The sequence below is a fragment of the Aythya fuligula genome, chromosome 22 (assembly GCF_009819795.1).
Source record: "Aythya fuligula isolate bAytFul2 chromosome 22, bAytFul2.pri, whole genome shotgun sequence".
NCBI classification, from domain to species: Eukaryota; Metazoa; Chordata; class Aves; order Anseriformes; family Anatidae; genus Aythya; species Aythya fuligula.
Window position 1 is genome coordinate 1,887,778 of NC_045580.1, and position 14,991 is coordinate 1,902,768.

At 41.6% G+C, this 14,991-nt stretch overlaps 1 protein-coding gene across 6 annotated transcripts in view; it reads left to right on the top strand.

Annotated features, from left to right (window-relative positions):
* The window catches only part of PRDM10 (PR/SET domain 10), a 44,133-nt gene that overhangs the window by 19,570 nt on the left and 9,572 nt on the right, over window positions 1-14,991 (top strand). For 4 of the 6 annotated variants that reach the window (XM_032201772.1, XM_032201771.1, XM_032201775.1 and 1 more), the window contains 9 exons: window positions 1,183-1,255; window positions 1,731-1,848; window positions 2,793-2,922; window positions 5,092-5,319; window positions 7,758-7,769; window positions 9,867-10,214; window positions 12,054-12,209; window positions 13,216-13,395; window positions 14,157-14,267. In XM_032201772.1, the coding sequence (XP_032057663.1) occupies window positions 1,183-1,255; window positions 1,731-1,848; window positions 2,793-2,922; window positions 5,092-5,319; window positions 7,758-7,769; window positions 9,867-10,214; window positions 12,054-12,209; window positions 13,216-13,395; window positions 14,157-14,267 (1,356 nt within the window). The remainder of the gene's footprint in view (window positions 1-1,182; window positions 1,256-1,730; window positions 1,849-2,792; window positions 2,923-5,091; window positions 5,320-7,757; window positions 7,770-9,866; window positions 10,215-12,053; window positions 12,210-13,215; window positions 13,396-14,156; window positions 14,268-14,991) is intronic. The other 2 variants (XM_032201773.1, XM_032201777.1) reach the window with 1 other exon arrangement.

Consider the following 14,991-nt stretch of genomic DNA (forward strand, 5'->3'; position numbering starts at 1 on the left):
CAACTATTCTTTAATCAATTTGAAATCAGACCTTAATTAAATCTGTACAGATCTGCCTGTAGAAGCACCATTTTTCTTGCTCCATGTGTTAGTAATGTCTTTTGGGGTAAAATCAGTTTGATAATTGGCAGCAAATTACCCAGGCTCTACAGTGTGTTTTCCTCACTAAGTGGATATAAGGCGTTGATACAAATTCAGTCCAAAGATTGAACTAGGAGGATCAGGCAGTTGTGGAAACTTGTGCATTGCGTGTCAGGTGAGTAGTTTAGGAGCTCCAGGCTTCCACCTTTGTCCTGCTAGTGAGATGGCTGCAAAGTAGCACATACCTGCTGAGTGAGTCTTGGATGGAGTTAGAAGTGTTGCTCTCACCACTGCTGTGAAAACACCCGTGGCCCACTCCAAGTTTAAACTTGCCCAGGTTTCTCATGCTGAAAACCTGGTAATGCCTTCTTGAAAAAATCTCTTTCAAAATTCAGTCTTTATAATAAGACAGTAAGATAAGATGAGAAATGATGCAAAAATTCTTAGTTAAATGTAACTATCTGATTTTAGGCTTCAGTAACCTTTGTCTTTCTCGCTTGGGTTGGTCTCTGCTAAAGGTTCCCAAAATTGCTCTTAAATGCAAGTGGGTCCAGCATGCTCAGCCTGGCAGTCAGTCCTCTGTTCTGGGAAGCAGGACTGTATTGCTCCAGTCTTTTGGAAGTTAAGGAACACTTCACATGAGTCTCTGCAGACCGTGCTGCCTGTTGTCTGTTTAAAGAGAGCAGAAAAGAATTGGGAAATCCCCTCAATTTAGAATTGCTCCATTCCTTTTGGTACAACCGCCTTCTCAAGTTATAGCGCCTTGTTGGCATCCATGCTTTACAGTCATACAGTCAGATCTAAAGAGATTAATCTCATTTCCTTTAGAACTACTGGTAGCCATGTGTGAGATTAACATTCATATTAGGAGGCTATACCTTAAAATTAAATGGATATGCTTTCTAAGCAAAGCTCTTCTATTCATCAGCAGGGGTATATTGATCTCAACAGGCTTTATTATCAAGAATGAAAGGAGCAATAAGAATAAGAGTTGAGGTGGATAAAGTAAATGTGTTGCCTAAAAAATGTTGACAAACACATTCCTCTTAGTTCTTGTTCCATCTAAGAAAGCTTTACGTTACCTTGTCTCTCCTGCTGCAGGTGTGGTACGCTGCCTCATACGCAGAATTTGTGAACCAGAAGATCCATGACATATCTGAGGAGGAAAGGAAGGGTAATAAGCTTTTCTGCTTTCTGCGTTTCTGGTATAATGGTGCTTGGGTGTTGGATTTCTGGGTTTCAAGTTCAGGGCCTATATGCTGCTGGAAAGAAGTGTGTTTCTGTGCTACTGCTTTAGATTGAGAATTTCCTGTTGACCTTACCTAGCTTATACCAGAGCCACACAGTTCTGTAGGAGCTCTTCCACACATGGATTTACTTCAAAATCTTCTTGAATTTCAAGCAGCGTATGGAGTCCATGTGAATTTTCCCCAGTGACCTTTTTGTATTTCTACAATGAGCTGCAGTCATGTTACAGTGCAGGGCGGTTAAAAGCAAAGCTAAATGGAGTTGTGCTGGGTATTCTGCAGTCTGTCTTACCTTCAGGGGAGGAATATGTCCCACAGAGGATAGAAATGCTTGGGAAAAAAAATGAAGCGTTTAATTGGTGGTGACTGAAATGCTGTTACTGACATTTCAATGGAACATAGTTCTCAGAGAGCAAGAGAAGAACTGGCCATGTTACGAGTGCAACCGTCGCTTCATGAGCTCAGAGCAACTCCAGCAGCACCTTAACTCCCATGATGAGAAGCTGGACTTCTTCAGCAGGTACTGAGAGCTTTACCTTTGTCTTTATATCACTGTGGTGCTTCGCAAAATTTGCAGAAGGAAGGGTTTTTGCCCTACAGATCTTACTAACCAACTTGGGGATACATGAGAGAATGGCTCAGCACCAGAAGGTGAGAACATGGCACCAGGAAGCTGACTGGTGTAAGGGGCTTCACAAAAGAAATAGTTTGAAGAAAATAAATACCCCCATTGAAATTGGTGAGTTTCCTGGGTTTTGTTTTTTTCCCCAGACTTAAACTGCAGTATTTCACTCTAACTAGTGAAATACTGATGCTTCTCTGATATACCCAGATGCAGAGCTCAGAGAGTGAGACATCTAGTGCTTTGGCTCCCCACTGAACTGAGAAGATAGTTACCCCAACCTATTAAAAGCTGAATCTAGAAACATCTTTCAGGGAGGAGACATTGGTTCCTTCTTTTTCCTGAAACTTAGCAAGTGGCTGCTTTTTTTGTTGTTGCTTTTGTTTTCCTTTACACAACGCTGTTCCCTTTGGTTTACTGTCTGACATCAGTGGCTAAGTGCCTTTTTGGGGAGGCATGTTATGGCTTCAGGTTTTAAACTGGTTTCTTTGTGCACTTGTTTCATCTACCTGAAAGTGCTTTTCAGCACACTGTACACTGGGGTGTTGAAGTAGGAGAGTCGCCATGGCTGAGGACTTGCTAGAAGGCAGTAGTCCTTTTGGTCCCACAATTTTAATGTATTCTGGGCTTTGATTTCTCAGAGTGCAACATAAATAAGTACCAACCAATACACTTCTTTTTTTTTTTGGCCAGAATTTCTTCAAGTTTTATTATTTACTGCAGGCCATTGTTACTGAGTTGAATGGGTAAATAACAGTTGCTGAGAAAGAAAGAATAAAACGAGTGGGGATTCCAAATTCATCTCTTTTTGTCTCTAACCTGGAGCACAATGTGTTCTGCAGAGCCAGAGGCAGAGGTCGTGGGCGAGGAAAGAGGAGGTTTGGACCAGGCAGACGCCCAGGGCGCCCTCCCAAATTCATGCGTATGGAAGTAACCAGTGAAAATGGAGAAAAGTGTGAAGAAGGAACACAGGTATATTTGGGAGATGGAGAGGAGGAGAAAAAAAAAAAAGATATTGTGGGTTATAAAATTCCAGTGAGAAAAAATTGGGGCATCATTGAGGGTATTCTGCTTTATCCCTAAGCAAATCTTGTTTTTCCTAGCTGTGATTCTTTGCCAGGGGAACACGCTACTTTCCATCTCTAAAGTTTGTAAAATCTCTTCCATTTCTACAGCAACTTTTATCCCAAAGCACTTAGCAGTGAGATAGGTTATTGCGGCTGTTTAGCAGCATCACAGAAGTAATTTAGACAATAAAACCGTAATGGGAATTTAGGTTCACATTTGTCCTTTCTGGAACATGAAGTCAGAGCCTGCTCTTATAGCCGTTGCTGGTAGAATTAAATCAGTTTGAGCTATGATTCTTTATAATGTTTTAATATTAACAAAAGGTCCTTCTGTAGGCATAGTTATTACAAAAACTTCTTTTACAATAAGTTGGTTATAGTTGGTTTTGGCTACTTTATATATTCTGTAGGGACCTAATGCGATGCATGGGTATAAGTAAAATGCTAAAGTCTGTCTAATGCTGACCAGGCTTAGGGTTACCACCAAGTCCTTTTATGAAGGGTGTCACAAGGAATCAATGGCTCACTTTTATGACTTAGCTGAAAGCTGATAACCGGAGTGGTAATTTTCCTCTGGCATCTCACTAGGTCATGGTTCAGTGCTGACTCAGAGGAAGGAATGTATACATTGCCTGTGAGTGCCTGCTGTTTGTTTTCTGAGCATGCAGTATTGCCCTAAATTTGACATTAAATGCAGACAGTTGCAGACGACGTCACCCTCTTTGCAAATTGAACCACAAATCAGCTCCATTTAGGCAAGTAAACATAATGCTGCGTTGTAACTCTTCTCTCCAGAGAGACAAGGCTTATTGGGCACGGTCCCACGCTAATGGGTGTGAGTGGCCTCTGGGCTGGACGTGGCTCGCATCCTCTGAGCTTGGAGCATGGCCCAGAGTTAGCTCACGTGTGTCTATACAGTTGAGCAGGGAAATGGTTATGTCCCAGGTCTTTGGAGGTCTGCCCATCTTGCTAATGACTAGGCACAAGCTCATCTGCCTGAGAACTTGAGATTCGAGATGTCATGACCACAGTTTAGTGTCAGCAAGTGAGGAAATTTGCCACTTAGACCAGAACTGGACTCTGAATAGTATACTGCTCTGCTAAGTCTCTCTGTCTGGTAAGTGTTCATGGTTTGTAACAGCTGCACTCCTCTGGCATCTCACTGGTTTTCTTCTCCCTTGCCTGTCTCTGCATTTTGACAGCACCAGCGCTGAGCTGATACTTTTGGTGCTCTGTGTTTGTAGCTTGTGCTTTTAAGTTTCCTTAGTTGCGTTGTAAGTGACTTCACATAAGGATCTATGTTTTTTTCCTTCAAATACTGGAGGCTTACATCCCGGAGGAGTTACTGGAATTCATAAGGAAAACAACTGTAGATTGTGGCGTGTACTTCCTGCTCCCAACACCCTCCCTCTTTTTATGATAATGTTAAGGAGGAGGAAAACAGCTTTGTGTGATAAACATAAGTAATGTATGCAGCTGGATAGATGAGAGTATGCAGAGCTTGGAAACTGGATAGTAAAACACATTGCACAGTATAATGATCTCGTTTGTCACTCTCCAGTTCATCATTCCAGCTAGTTTTCTAGAAAGGAAAGGCACTGCATATGAATACATGATAATGTTTCAAAATGTCAACAATCTCAACAAGACAGAATTTCTCTGCTTTTCCTGGAGGCCTGATCTGTGCTACTCACTTTGGTCTTAAAATTTCTTACAGGTCAGCCTACATCATCTTTGATTAAAGCAGTAATGGAGTCACTAGTGCAGAAGAGTTTGCTTGGCTATTAACAGTTGGGTCTTTTTGATTGTCCGTGTCCGATCAGCTGTGGATAATACAATGGCCAAAAAAGTCACCTACCTGCAGCACTTCTTCCCCAGTGCTCTGAATGTTGTTGCTGTAGGTGGAGGGGAACTGCTGAGAGCATCAAAGGAACACATTAGCAAAGAGTTAGCGTAGACACATTTTGTTTATAGCTTGTGATTATGTAGAAATCTGGTTGTCTGCTGAGTAATATCAAAGCATTTTTCAGTGGGTGGGGGGAATAATCACTGGTTGTATGATTTGCGATTTCAGGACTTGCTGCATTTTTCCAGCAAGGGGCAGTTTGATGAGGCCGGACAAGCAACACTGAATGGGTTGGAGCAGCAGGAACAGACTCCAGTGCCATCCGAGACACAGTCGGCACTGGAGCAGCAGTCAGAAAACCACCCACTACAGATCCAGCCGCAGCACGATGAGAGCACGGTGCCTACGCAGAGCACCATGACAGCAGATGACATGAGGCGAGCAAAGCGTATCAGGGTAAGCAGAGAGGATGGCGGCTCATGTCTTCTCTCACCCTCTCTACATGCTGTAATGCACAGGATGCTGGACCTGCCTGCAAGGAGCAGCTGGTCACTTTTTCCCACTGTAGTATCCATTTCCAAGTCCTGAATAAAGCATCTCATTCCTAGCAAACTTCTTTCTTCTGAGAGTAAGACAAATATCATGTGCAGAACGGGTATCTCATGAGATGCTATCGAGAACTGGTCACCAATTGGAGCTGATTCAATTCCAACACAGTAATTCTTTCACAGGAGCACAGTCCATCCGAGCTGGCAAGCAGGAGCGCTTCAAACAGCCGGCTGGATCATGGTACTGTGGCACAGACTAATGACTTGTTCACAGCACCATCTGTCTCTCTCAGAACTCCTGGCTTGCAAATAGTTGCCAAAGAGGAACCACGACCTCTGTTTAGATCCACTTACTTGATGATGATAGTGATAAAATACTTTCTTGGGGTAGCAAACCTGCCTGTTTGTGAGATTAAAACCTATGCTAACAACTTTGTGTACAGACAGCAAATGCTTCAAACCTGAGCTTTGTGTCAACTGGGTGAGCTGTTTTTTCTCTGCTGTGCGTGGGAGGGAAATGATTCAAGCAAATAATCCTTCAAGCCATGTAACTGTGAGATTGGTTTATTTAGCCGAAAATCTTTGTCTGTCTTCCATGTGTAAAATTTTGATTAGAGAAAGGAACAGCTGCAATTGGGGTAAGACTTTTGCTTTTAGGGGATGAGAAAGGATTAGAAAAGAGTTGAGTAACCGTTCTGTATAGGAAGATGCTGAGCCAAATTTTGACCTCAGTTTACAGCAGTATGTGTGCAAGACCAGTGGTGATGGTGCCCCATAAATACAGAGGGAAGATTTTGGCAAACAGTAAATGTAGGAAGAAAAGGAAATAAATTCTGAAGTTACTTCTTTGTTTTGTGGCTTAGCTTTTGTTCCCTGAAAACTTACACAAATGTATCACAAATAAGAGGAGTGCAGTGGTGGTTTAGTTCTAAGTAACATGTTTTTATCATCAAATCTCCCCAGCTTTCTATACGTGCAGCAGCTTGAGTTCAGCAGAGTCCTGGAGATGTTTCAAGATAGGGGCATTGGCAGAATGGCATATAGGTGGTTGCATAGCACCTTTCCTCATTGCATCAGGCTGAGCAACAAGAGTTTGAGATAACAGTAAACTAGCTGCATTACTTTTTAATCACTGAAAAACCACATCGAGCTCTGGCACCCTATACATGCTCATTCTATCCAACTATTCACAGCACCTTCTTAAAATAGCATGAACATAGTATTATAAAAGAGCAAATACTTGGTTTTGTAAGAGCGTAGTATGTCATTAATTTCCAAAGAACAGGTAGAAAGTCTTGACTGTTGCTTATGATCTGGAGACCTGTGTAGCTCTAGTTCTTCCTTATGACTCATGCAGCATTGCAATTTCAGAAATAGTGATCCTTTGTGAATTTCCTCAGCTTTTCTAAGGTTTAAGGCAGTGATGTTCTGAGAGTGCTTTCATTCTAGCTCGAAGTACTGAGCTCTGGTGCCCTAGGTTCAAGTCCTGATAGGATCAGTTCATTTTTCAGCCTCTGCTTTAGAGCCTGTGGAGTTTCCTTAGAGATCTGACCTTAAGTATGGCAGTCCTTCCTTAGTATTGAAAAGAGATACGCCTACCCAAATTCTGTAAGAAAATAGAGCTGCGTTGTTGTCTGCAGCCAAAAGGAATATATATGTATTTTTAATTTCAGCTCTGGGCAGCATGCAGAGTACTTACGGGCTGATCTCAGAAACACCTGCATTTCCAAATGGCTTTTTTTTTTTTTTTTTAACACACGGACCTGATCCTAACATGTCCTTCATGTAGGTGTCTGCTTTATTCAGAGGAAGCAACGGGCATGATAGGGATATGATTTGAAAGGTACAGTCATTTCCTTCATTCTGAGAGAAGAAATGTAACAGGTTGCGTAATGAAGAGTACAATCAGTAAGATGAGGTTCAAAAAGTCCCCATGCCTCAACTTTCCACCCTTCTAATCCTTGTCTCATTGTCATCGTGCCCTAACTATTCCCTTTTGCTAAAAGCATTTCATTCTCACTGTGGCTCCACGGTACACATTACATCACTATAATCAACTCTGAATCTGAGAAAAGATAAAAGGACACAAAACACCTTCAAGACTATCTGTGCTTTTTATCTTTGCCCTTTAACTCCTCTTGGGCAGTTATTAACTATAGGGTAAACTTTGAAGATCTGTTTAGTGTTTCCTAAGGCTAAAATCTCAATGGAGAGAAAACTCTAGCTGGAAGAGCTGGCCCTCATAGTGACCCACAGAAGCAGGACTGCTGCAGAAGTCAAGGCTTCTGTTTTAAAGTCCATTGCGTAACATAAGTATTTTTCTCTCCCTCAATGCTGCCTGCTCAGCTGGAGCTGCAGGTAGGTTTGTTTTTGGTTTCATTGTGTGGTTTTTGTTGCTGTATCTAATCAAATGGTACGTAACAACATTGCCATCCATGTTTTGTCCAGCTTCTGTGTGGTGTCTCCTGATTGACCCCCCACATCATCAGTTGTCTTATTTGTCCTTTAAGCAACCAATGTCCAGAACTGTTACCTGAATAACAATTCATATTTTTCTAGTCATTTTCATATTAACTAATTGCAAATTGAAGGTGGAGGTTTCCATATTGCAAGTGTCTGGTGTCACTTCCAGCAGACCCCTGTGTTTCCCATTGTCTCCATTTCATCATCTGTAAAATGGAGATGGCTGGAAGGGTTCATTTAGCTCTCCTGTCTGAAACTGCTTGCATTTTTTTGGTCTTTGATAGTAAAACAGTTGCAATCATGTTCCTTTTCCTGGAATGGAAATATAGGTTTACCTCTGCAGTTCACATGGTAAAAAGGATTATTCAGGTTCACTAATTTAATCTCTAGCACAGCATTTCACAGTATTCCCAAGCTGTTTCCTCATCACAGCAGAGGAGCTCCTAACTTGACTTTCTCAATGTCAGCTGCTGATGCAGACTTATGGGACACAGCAAATGGCAGCCCAGGCATTCCCACAAGAAAAGGAGAGAGGAAACCAGGGAAATCTGTTTGCAGTAGTCTTGACTGTGTCTCATGCAGAAGTATGTAATGCTGAATGTGTGTAAGCATAGGTGCCAGCAATATTCTAGCACTATTTCTCCTAACTATCATGCTGCAGATCCTGTGTATAACATCTGAACAGAGGAGACATCAGTAAATGACAGGGTGTAGATTTTTGCAGAAGAGTAAATGCTCCTCAGATTTCTTGCAGAGAAATAGCAGTATCGTGGTCTCTTTTCCATACCATATGGGTGACAGTCTGCTGTGATATTTCATGCATCCAGGCATACGATTTACTTCAAGCTTTGCAATTTACCAACTTAGGTTATCATCCAATATTGGTATGCAGGCCCAGAACACCCTCACCTATTTCTGTAGCCAGCAGGTCCATCACTAGCTGTTCACAGCTCTGATACTGGGACTGGAATGGCTCCATTGCATTAATCTAAAGTGTGGGGGGGGAGTGAAGAGGAATAATGAAATTTTGCAGAAAAGCATACACCAAAACAAAGCAGGGATTGGGAAGCAAAATTGCATACGGTATAAAAGTGCAGAGAAAGATAAGAGCAGCCTAGTGTATTAAATCTTCAAATGGATATTTGCACAACTCACATTGTGCTCAATTCACAATATTCTTACTCTCTTGCAATACCAAGAAAAGCAATTTCAAGTTTGACTGTGTATAATCAACTACCCTTTTGAGTAGCCAACAAAGCTATTGGATTTTCTCTTGATTTAGCACTGTGTTTTTTCTTTCATCATCTGCATTTTCGGGCTCTCACACGTGATAGATACTAAATGGCAAAGAAGTACAAACTGCTCACAAGTTCCTACCTGTTGCTTGTAAATCTGCCATTCTGCCCCTGCTGTAATGTTTTGAAGTCAGTCGTTTCAATAACAGCAAAAAGGTTTAGGCCAGCACCTCTCGAATGTGTATTCCACAAGAAGTTTTCTAGGCAATGCTAAACCACTGCTGCACATCTCTGTGGTGATCTCTGCAGAAGCTGATTTTGTAACGGGCTGTCGAATTTCATAAGCCCTGCTCCTGCGTGAAAGGCAGAGCAATAGGATGGTGGCTGAACCGTGGCCCAATCCTGAAAAATGAGCTGGAACTGCAGCTCTCTTCTCAAGCCAAGGTCTGTAGTTTGGTGAGGGATTTAGTTTTATTTTACAGAAGAATGCCATGCTAAAGACAAAGGTTAGCTAAGTCAGCAGGAAAGAGGGACAGAAGAGGGAACTTTGGCATTGTGTTCTCCTAAGTTGGTGCACAACTGCAGGTATGGCCTTTAACTTCTGTCCATCACAGCCTCCTCTTCTGTGAAGTGGTGACTAACTCAGAAGTGTTTTCTGAAGTTTAAGTTCACTGATCTTCTGTATTTTATCTTGAAATATTTGTATGTGGGTTCTGTCCATAATACTAAACACTGATGGACTCTTTGTTTCTTTCAGAATGCAGCTCTTCAGCACCTGTTTATCCGGAAATCCTTTCGCCCATTCAAATGTCTCCAGTGTGGGAAGGCATTCCGGGAAAAGGACAAACTGGATCAGCACTTGAGGTTTCATGGACGGGAGGGGAACTGCCCTTTGACTTGTGACATCTGCAACAAGGGCTTCATCAACAGTGGTGCTCTTGAGAGCCACATGAAGTTCCACATGGACCAGAAAACATACTCCTGCATTTTCTGTCCTGAGTCCTTTGACCGCTTGGATCTGCTTAAAGATCATGTGGCCATCCACGTTAATGATGGATATTTCACCTGCCCTACCTGCAAAAAGCGCTTTCCAGATTTTATCCAGGTGAGATGCCATCCTGATTTAAAGTCTTTCTCGTTGGGTTTCATGCAAGCCGCTCTGTTTAAGAATTTTTCAGTACTGTTTTTGTATAGTACAGTATGTCTGTGCTGTACATGTCTGTACAAAATAAAGGGGCCCATGTCTTCCAAAATTAGGAAGAGTGACCAAGCATTGCTAGATGTTGTTTTATGCTGTTAAAATGCTTTTTCCACTGAATCATTAGATGTGGTATTTCAGCATGCATTAGAACGCTCTGTACTGCTGGAGTCCCTTATCCCCTGAAAATCTCTAAGGAAAGAGGTCTCAACTACCTTTAGTCAGCACAGATCCAGAGCACAAAAAGAATTGTGTTTTGCTGGATGCAACTTAAATACACCTTGTCCTTTTTGTTAAAACTCTGAATCAAAAAATGACAACAACAACAAAACAAAAAACCACATGGTGTTGTGTGTTACAAATATTTTTTCATCCCTTGACTGTTTTTGCCAGGGTAATTTATTTGAAAAACCTTGCAGAAATGCCAGGGCAGATCAGTGCAGTCTGCCTCCTGACTTGCCCCTCAGGCTGGGTAGTTTATTCTTCCCATTCTCTGCATGATGCTTAGGAGAGGTGGTGCTGGAGTAGTGAGTAATGTACATACTTTGAGCATTGTGCAGAGCCATTGGAGAAGACCATCAATAGAATTTAAGTATATTATTTTAATGGTTGGTAAGGAAAAAAAAACCTGAGATGTACTGTGCACACGGTCGTTATACTTCATATGGACAAAGAGGTCCATATGTCTTGCTGAGCTGCTTGACTTAAATTGAAATGTAGAAATCTAGTTTATGTCAAGTAATAGGAACTGATAAAATGTTCGATAGGCTAGAGATGAAAGGATGGGGAAAAGTGGTTTACTAATATAATTCCATCACTGCAAAGAAACTTCATCTTCTGTAAATGTTGAACAAGGAAAAATGTTGATGATTCAGAAATGCTTTTCTGCAGCCTAATTCGCCTTAAACTTTCCTGTGAAATTGACCAAATCAGAAGGTTGCACAGCTTTTTCCAGTTATTTGGCCTTGTTTTGAAACTTAAAGATGAATTTTTCATTTGGTGTTACATGAATAATTAAGTCTAGTCACCATAGATCACCGCCTACTTCTTAAATGCTTCTCTGAGCAACAGAGTTGTTCCTTGCACGATCAGCATTAAAAGATAATAAAGATTTCATTGGAAATCCAATTCTTGAATAGTGCTTGGATTTCATATGTCAAACCTCATTAGTTATTTTATTGAAGAAGAAAAAAAAACTGGATGCTTCAAGAGGTCAAGAGTAGTCCCAAAGTATGCAAAAGTAATTGCCATTCAGGAATCCTTTACAAATGCTTTTCTCTTGGTTTGCTTTTTTGCCAATTGTAATTGACAGCTCATTCTTCCTGACTGAAAGGAATTAGTCTCTGCACTTGGATTTCTTACAAATGAAGTAAAGATAATGAACCTTATATGAACATGTTAACTCAAGGATGATTCAGTACAACCAGTACATCATGGACTTTTGCTGCCCATTGAGTACTCAACTGTGCAATAGCTGATGCCTTCAAGAATCAGTCCTGAGGAAATTAAATAGTCTATCCAGATGCATAAGAGATGTCATGGCTTTATAGAAAGTATCACCAAGATATCAGCTGCTCTGATCAACTTCAATGTCTTTTAAAGCCAGAGCAGATTAGAGAACTCTTAGAATCCTTTTTTCTTTTTTCTGTAAGGATGTCTGAGACTGTTACCTGTTACCACACACACTTGCATTTTTTATTTTTATTTTTTGAATAAATTTCATTATTCTATGATCTGCAATTCTAGGTCAAGAAACACGTACGCAGTTTCCATTCAGAAAAGATTTATCAGTGCACAGAATGTGACAAGGCTTTCTGCCGTCCCGACAAGCTGCGCCTCCATATGTTGCGACACTCAGACCGCAAAGACTTCCTGTGCTCCACGTGTGGCAAGCAGTTCAAGGTGAGATGACTCTTGACTGGATCATTCCTGATATGGGTGCAGAATGACATTCTTTGCCCCCCTTTCAAAGATAACGTCATTCTCTCAGAAGTGGAAGAAACCCATGTGTAAACATGCTAGACTTTCCTGCAAGGTGCACTGCTTTGTGTAGTGGGAGATTAACAACATACCTTTCTGATAGAAAAGGGGCAAGATCCAGCCCAGCATGCTCTGCCCTAATAGGGTGGCTCATGTATCAGATCTTATTTCTAATAAGTTAATTTAATAGCAAAGGCAGTTTCATCTTCTCATTAAGAACTGGCTCATTACACAGCTCAATTGCCAAGTGCTTGTGTTGTATTACTTCTATCAAGTTAGCTAAGAAAACTTACTGATATCAACGGATTAATAATATTCATGGCTGAGGTGTCTGTGTCCATGGAATGCATCTTGCCAGCACATAACATCTTTCCAGATCTCTCCAGAACAGACAGAGCAGGCTGAGCCACCTAAACCGTGGTAGCAGCAGCCTCTTCTTGCTAACTTAGTTTCCCATGAGGTACTAAGGGACTTCTGGTGAAGAAGAAGCTGTGGACACAGCATGTGTCCAGAGAGGCAGGGTAACATCTGGACAGGCTCAGTACCATTGTGGGGCATGAGGCCATCCATCATCAGAGAGCATTAAGCGATGCAAGTTTCTAGGCATACAGAATTACACCTAGAATATAATATTTTAGATTAATTCAGAGAAAAGCCAAAGTGGGGGGGTTCATTCTTACTGAAGCTGCTAAGTTAGCATTAGCTTGGCTTCTGCTTTTGTGGCTGAGCAACCTCAGCTTCTTTTCAGTGATAAACGTAAGCCCCAAAGGGTTCCTGCTGTGCTGTCCAGCTCATGCAGCTCTATCAGCAGCCCTGGAGAGGAGAAGCCAAAGAGAGGTCTGAACAGCTTACATCCTAACTCCTGCTTGTAGCAGTAAGCAGTGCTGTTACTACTGTTATTTATTCCCTGTGATTGGTCTTCCCTTAGAGGAAAGACAAACTGCGAGAGCACATGCAGAGGATGCACAACCCAGAAAGGGAGGCCAAGAAAGCTGACCGAATCAGCCGCTCCAAAACTTTCAAGCCTCGCATAGCTTCCACTGACTATGAAAGCTTCATGTTCAAGTGCCGACTGTGTATGATGGGTTTCCGCCGGAGGGGAATGTTGGTGAGTGTCCATGTGCTCTAGCTTCTCTCACAAATTCTGTACTCACATCTGAATAGTTGAGGAATAAAGGTGTAATTCCAATGGCTGGGACATGAGGATGCTGTGAAACGGGGATAATTCTGTAGCTGGTTTGGGATTCTGCATCTTCTTTAAACCTGTACATCTTCCCTCCTCAGCAAATGCATGCATTTGTGGATTTCATTGCCTGTCTTGTATGTCAGCTTGTCACCACCATATCTCAGCACTGTGTAATGTTGATTGATTTGTAATGCATTTAACAGAATATGTGATTAATGTATTGCATAGCTCAGCCTTAACTGCCTCTCAGCTTTCGTGATGGTCTTCCCTGTCGTCTCCTCCTTCTCGAGTGGGGCCTCTGCTGGCCAAGCCCTGCAATCGCCACTGTGGCAGGATGTTTGCAGTAAGATGTCTTGCTGCATATTTTATGAGGGTTGTAATATCTCCTAGCAGAGGTCCTTTGCATTACCTTGTTCTCAGCTACGTGAGGTTTCTGACAAGTTACTTTACCCCTTACCATCTTAGTTTGAGAGAAACTGTAAATGAGATCTAGCAAGGCCATGTTTACCTTCAGTAGCTGATTGTGAATGCACAATAACCCTTGCAACAGAAAATGCTTCTGGTGCTGCTGGCTAACATCGCTACAGTTTTGGTTTGGCAGTTATCCATGTCTAGGAGAAGGAGCAATTGTTTAGCTTCCAGATGTAATGTGCTCTCTTGTTCTTTTGTTTCTTTCTCCTAAGGTGAATCATTTATCAAAGAGACATCCAGACATGAAAATAGAAGAGGTGCCAGAGCTCACGTTGCCCATCATCAAACCCAACAGAGATTATTTCTGTCAGTACTGTGATAAGGTATGTAAGGAAGTCAGCCCTCAGAGGGTAGCTCAGTTCTAGACCCCTATGCAGGCAATTTATCTCTGCATAGCAACATCTGGCAGGGTTTGCAGCTCTTCTGAAGAGCTTGCAAACAACTTTCCTGCAAGCACTGTCCAAAAGAAATTGAGATGAAATGCACTTAGGCCAAGACATCTGAATACTAATAGAAAATTGCTGTCCTCCTGTGGTTGCTGTGTTTGGAGTAGGTAAAATGTAAATACTCTGATCCAGCAAGCAGTGACCTGCCCTTAGTCTTGTATCACTTTTTGCAACACAGGACTAAGTATCCTACCTAGCTATAATTCCTGAGCACTGTTGTGTTTTGTTTTGTTTTGTTTTGTTTTGTTTTCTGGTTTCTATATCACTTCTAAAAATGAGTCTGTAACTCCTTTTTATTTTAAGCAGCTTACTCAGTCACATGCCAGTAATTCCCAGTGTTCAGAAGAGCCTGAAGCTTCTTCTGCACTTTGGTTTCTGTTCTTACTCTCTGGCCTTTTGCTTTTTATGTATGTGGGCCTTTATTTACCAGGAGATATATTTTGACTGACTGTTCTTATCCTTAATACATGCTTCAGTGATGACTCCTTCCTTTTGTTCAAAGGGGAATAAAAAGATAGTTTTTAAATAATGCTATAGCATGTTATTTGGTTTGTGGCAAAGAACTTGTTATAAAAAAATATTTCAATTACTGAATGCTATT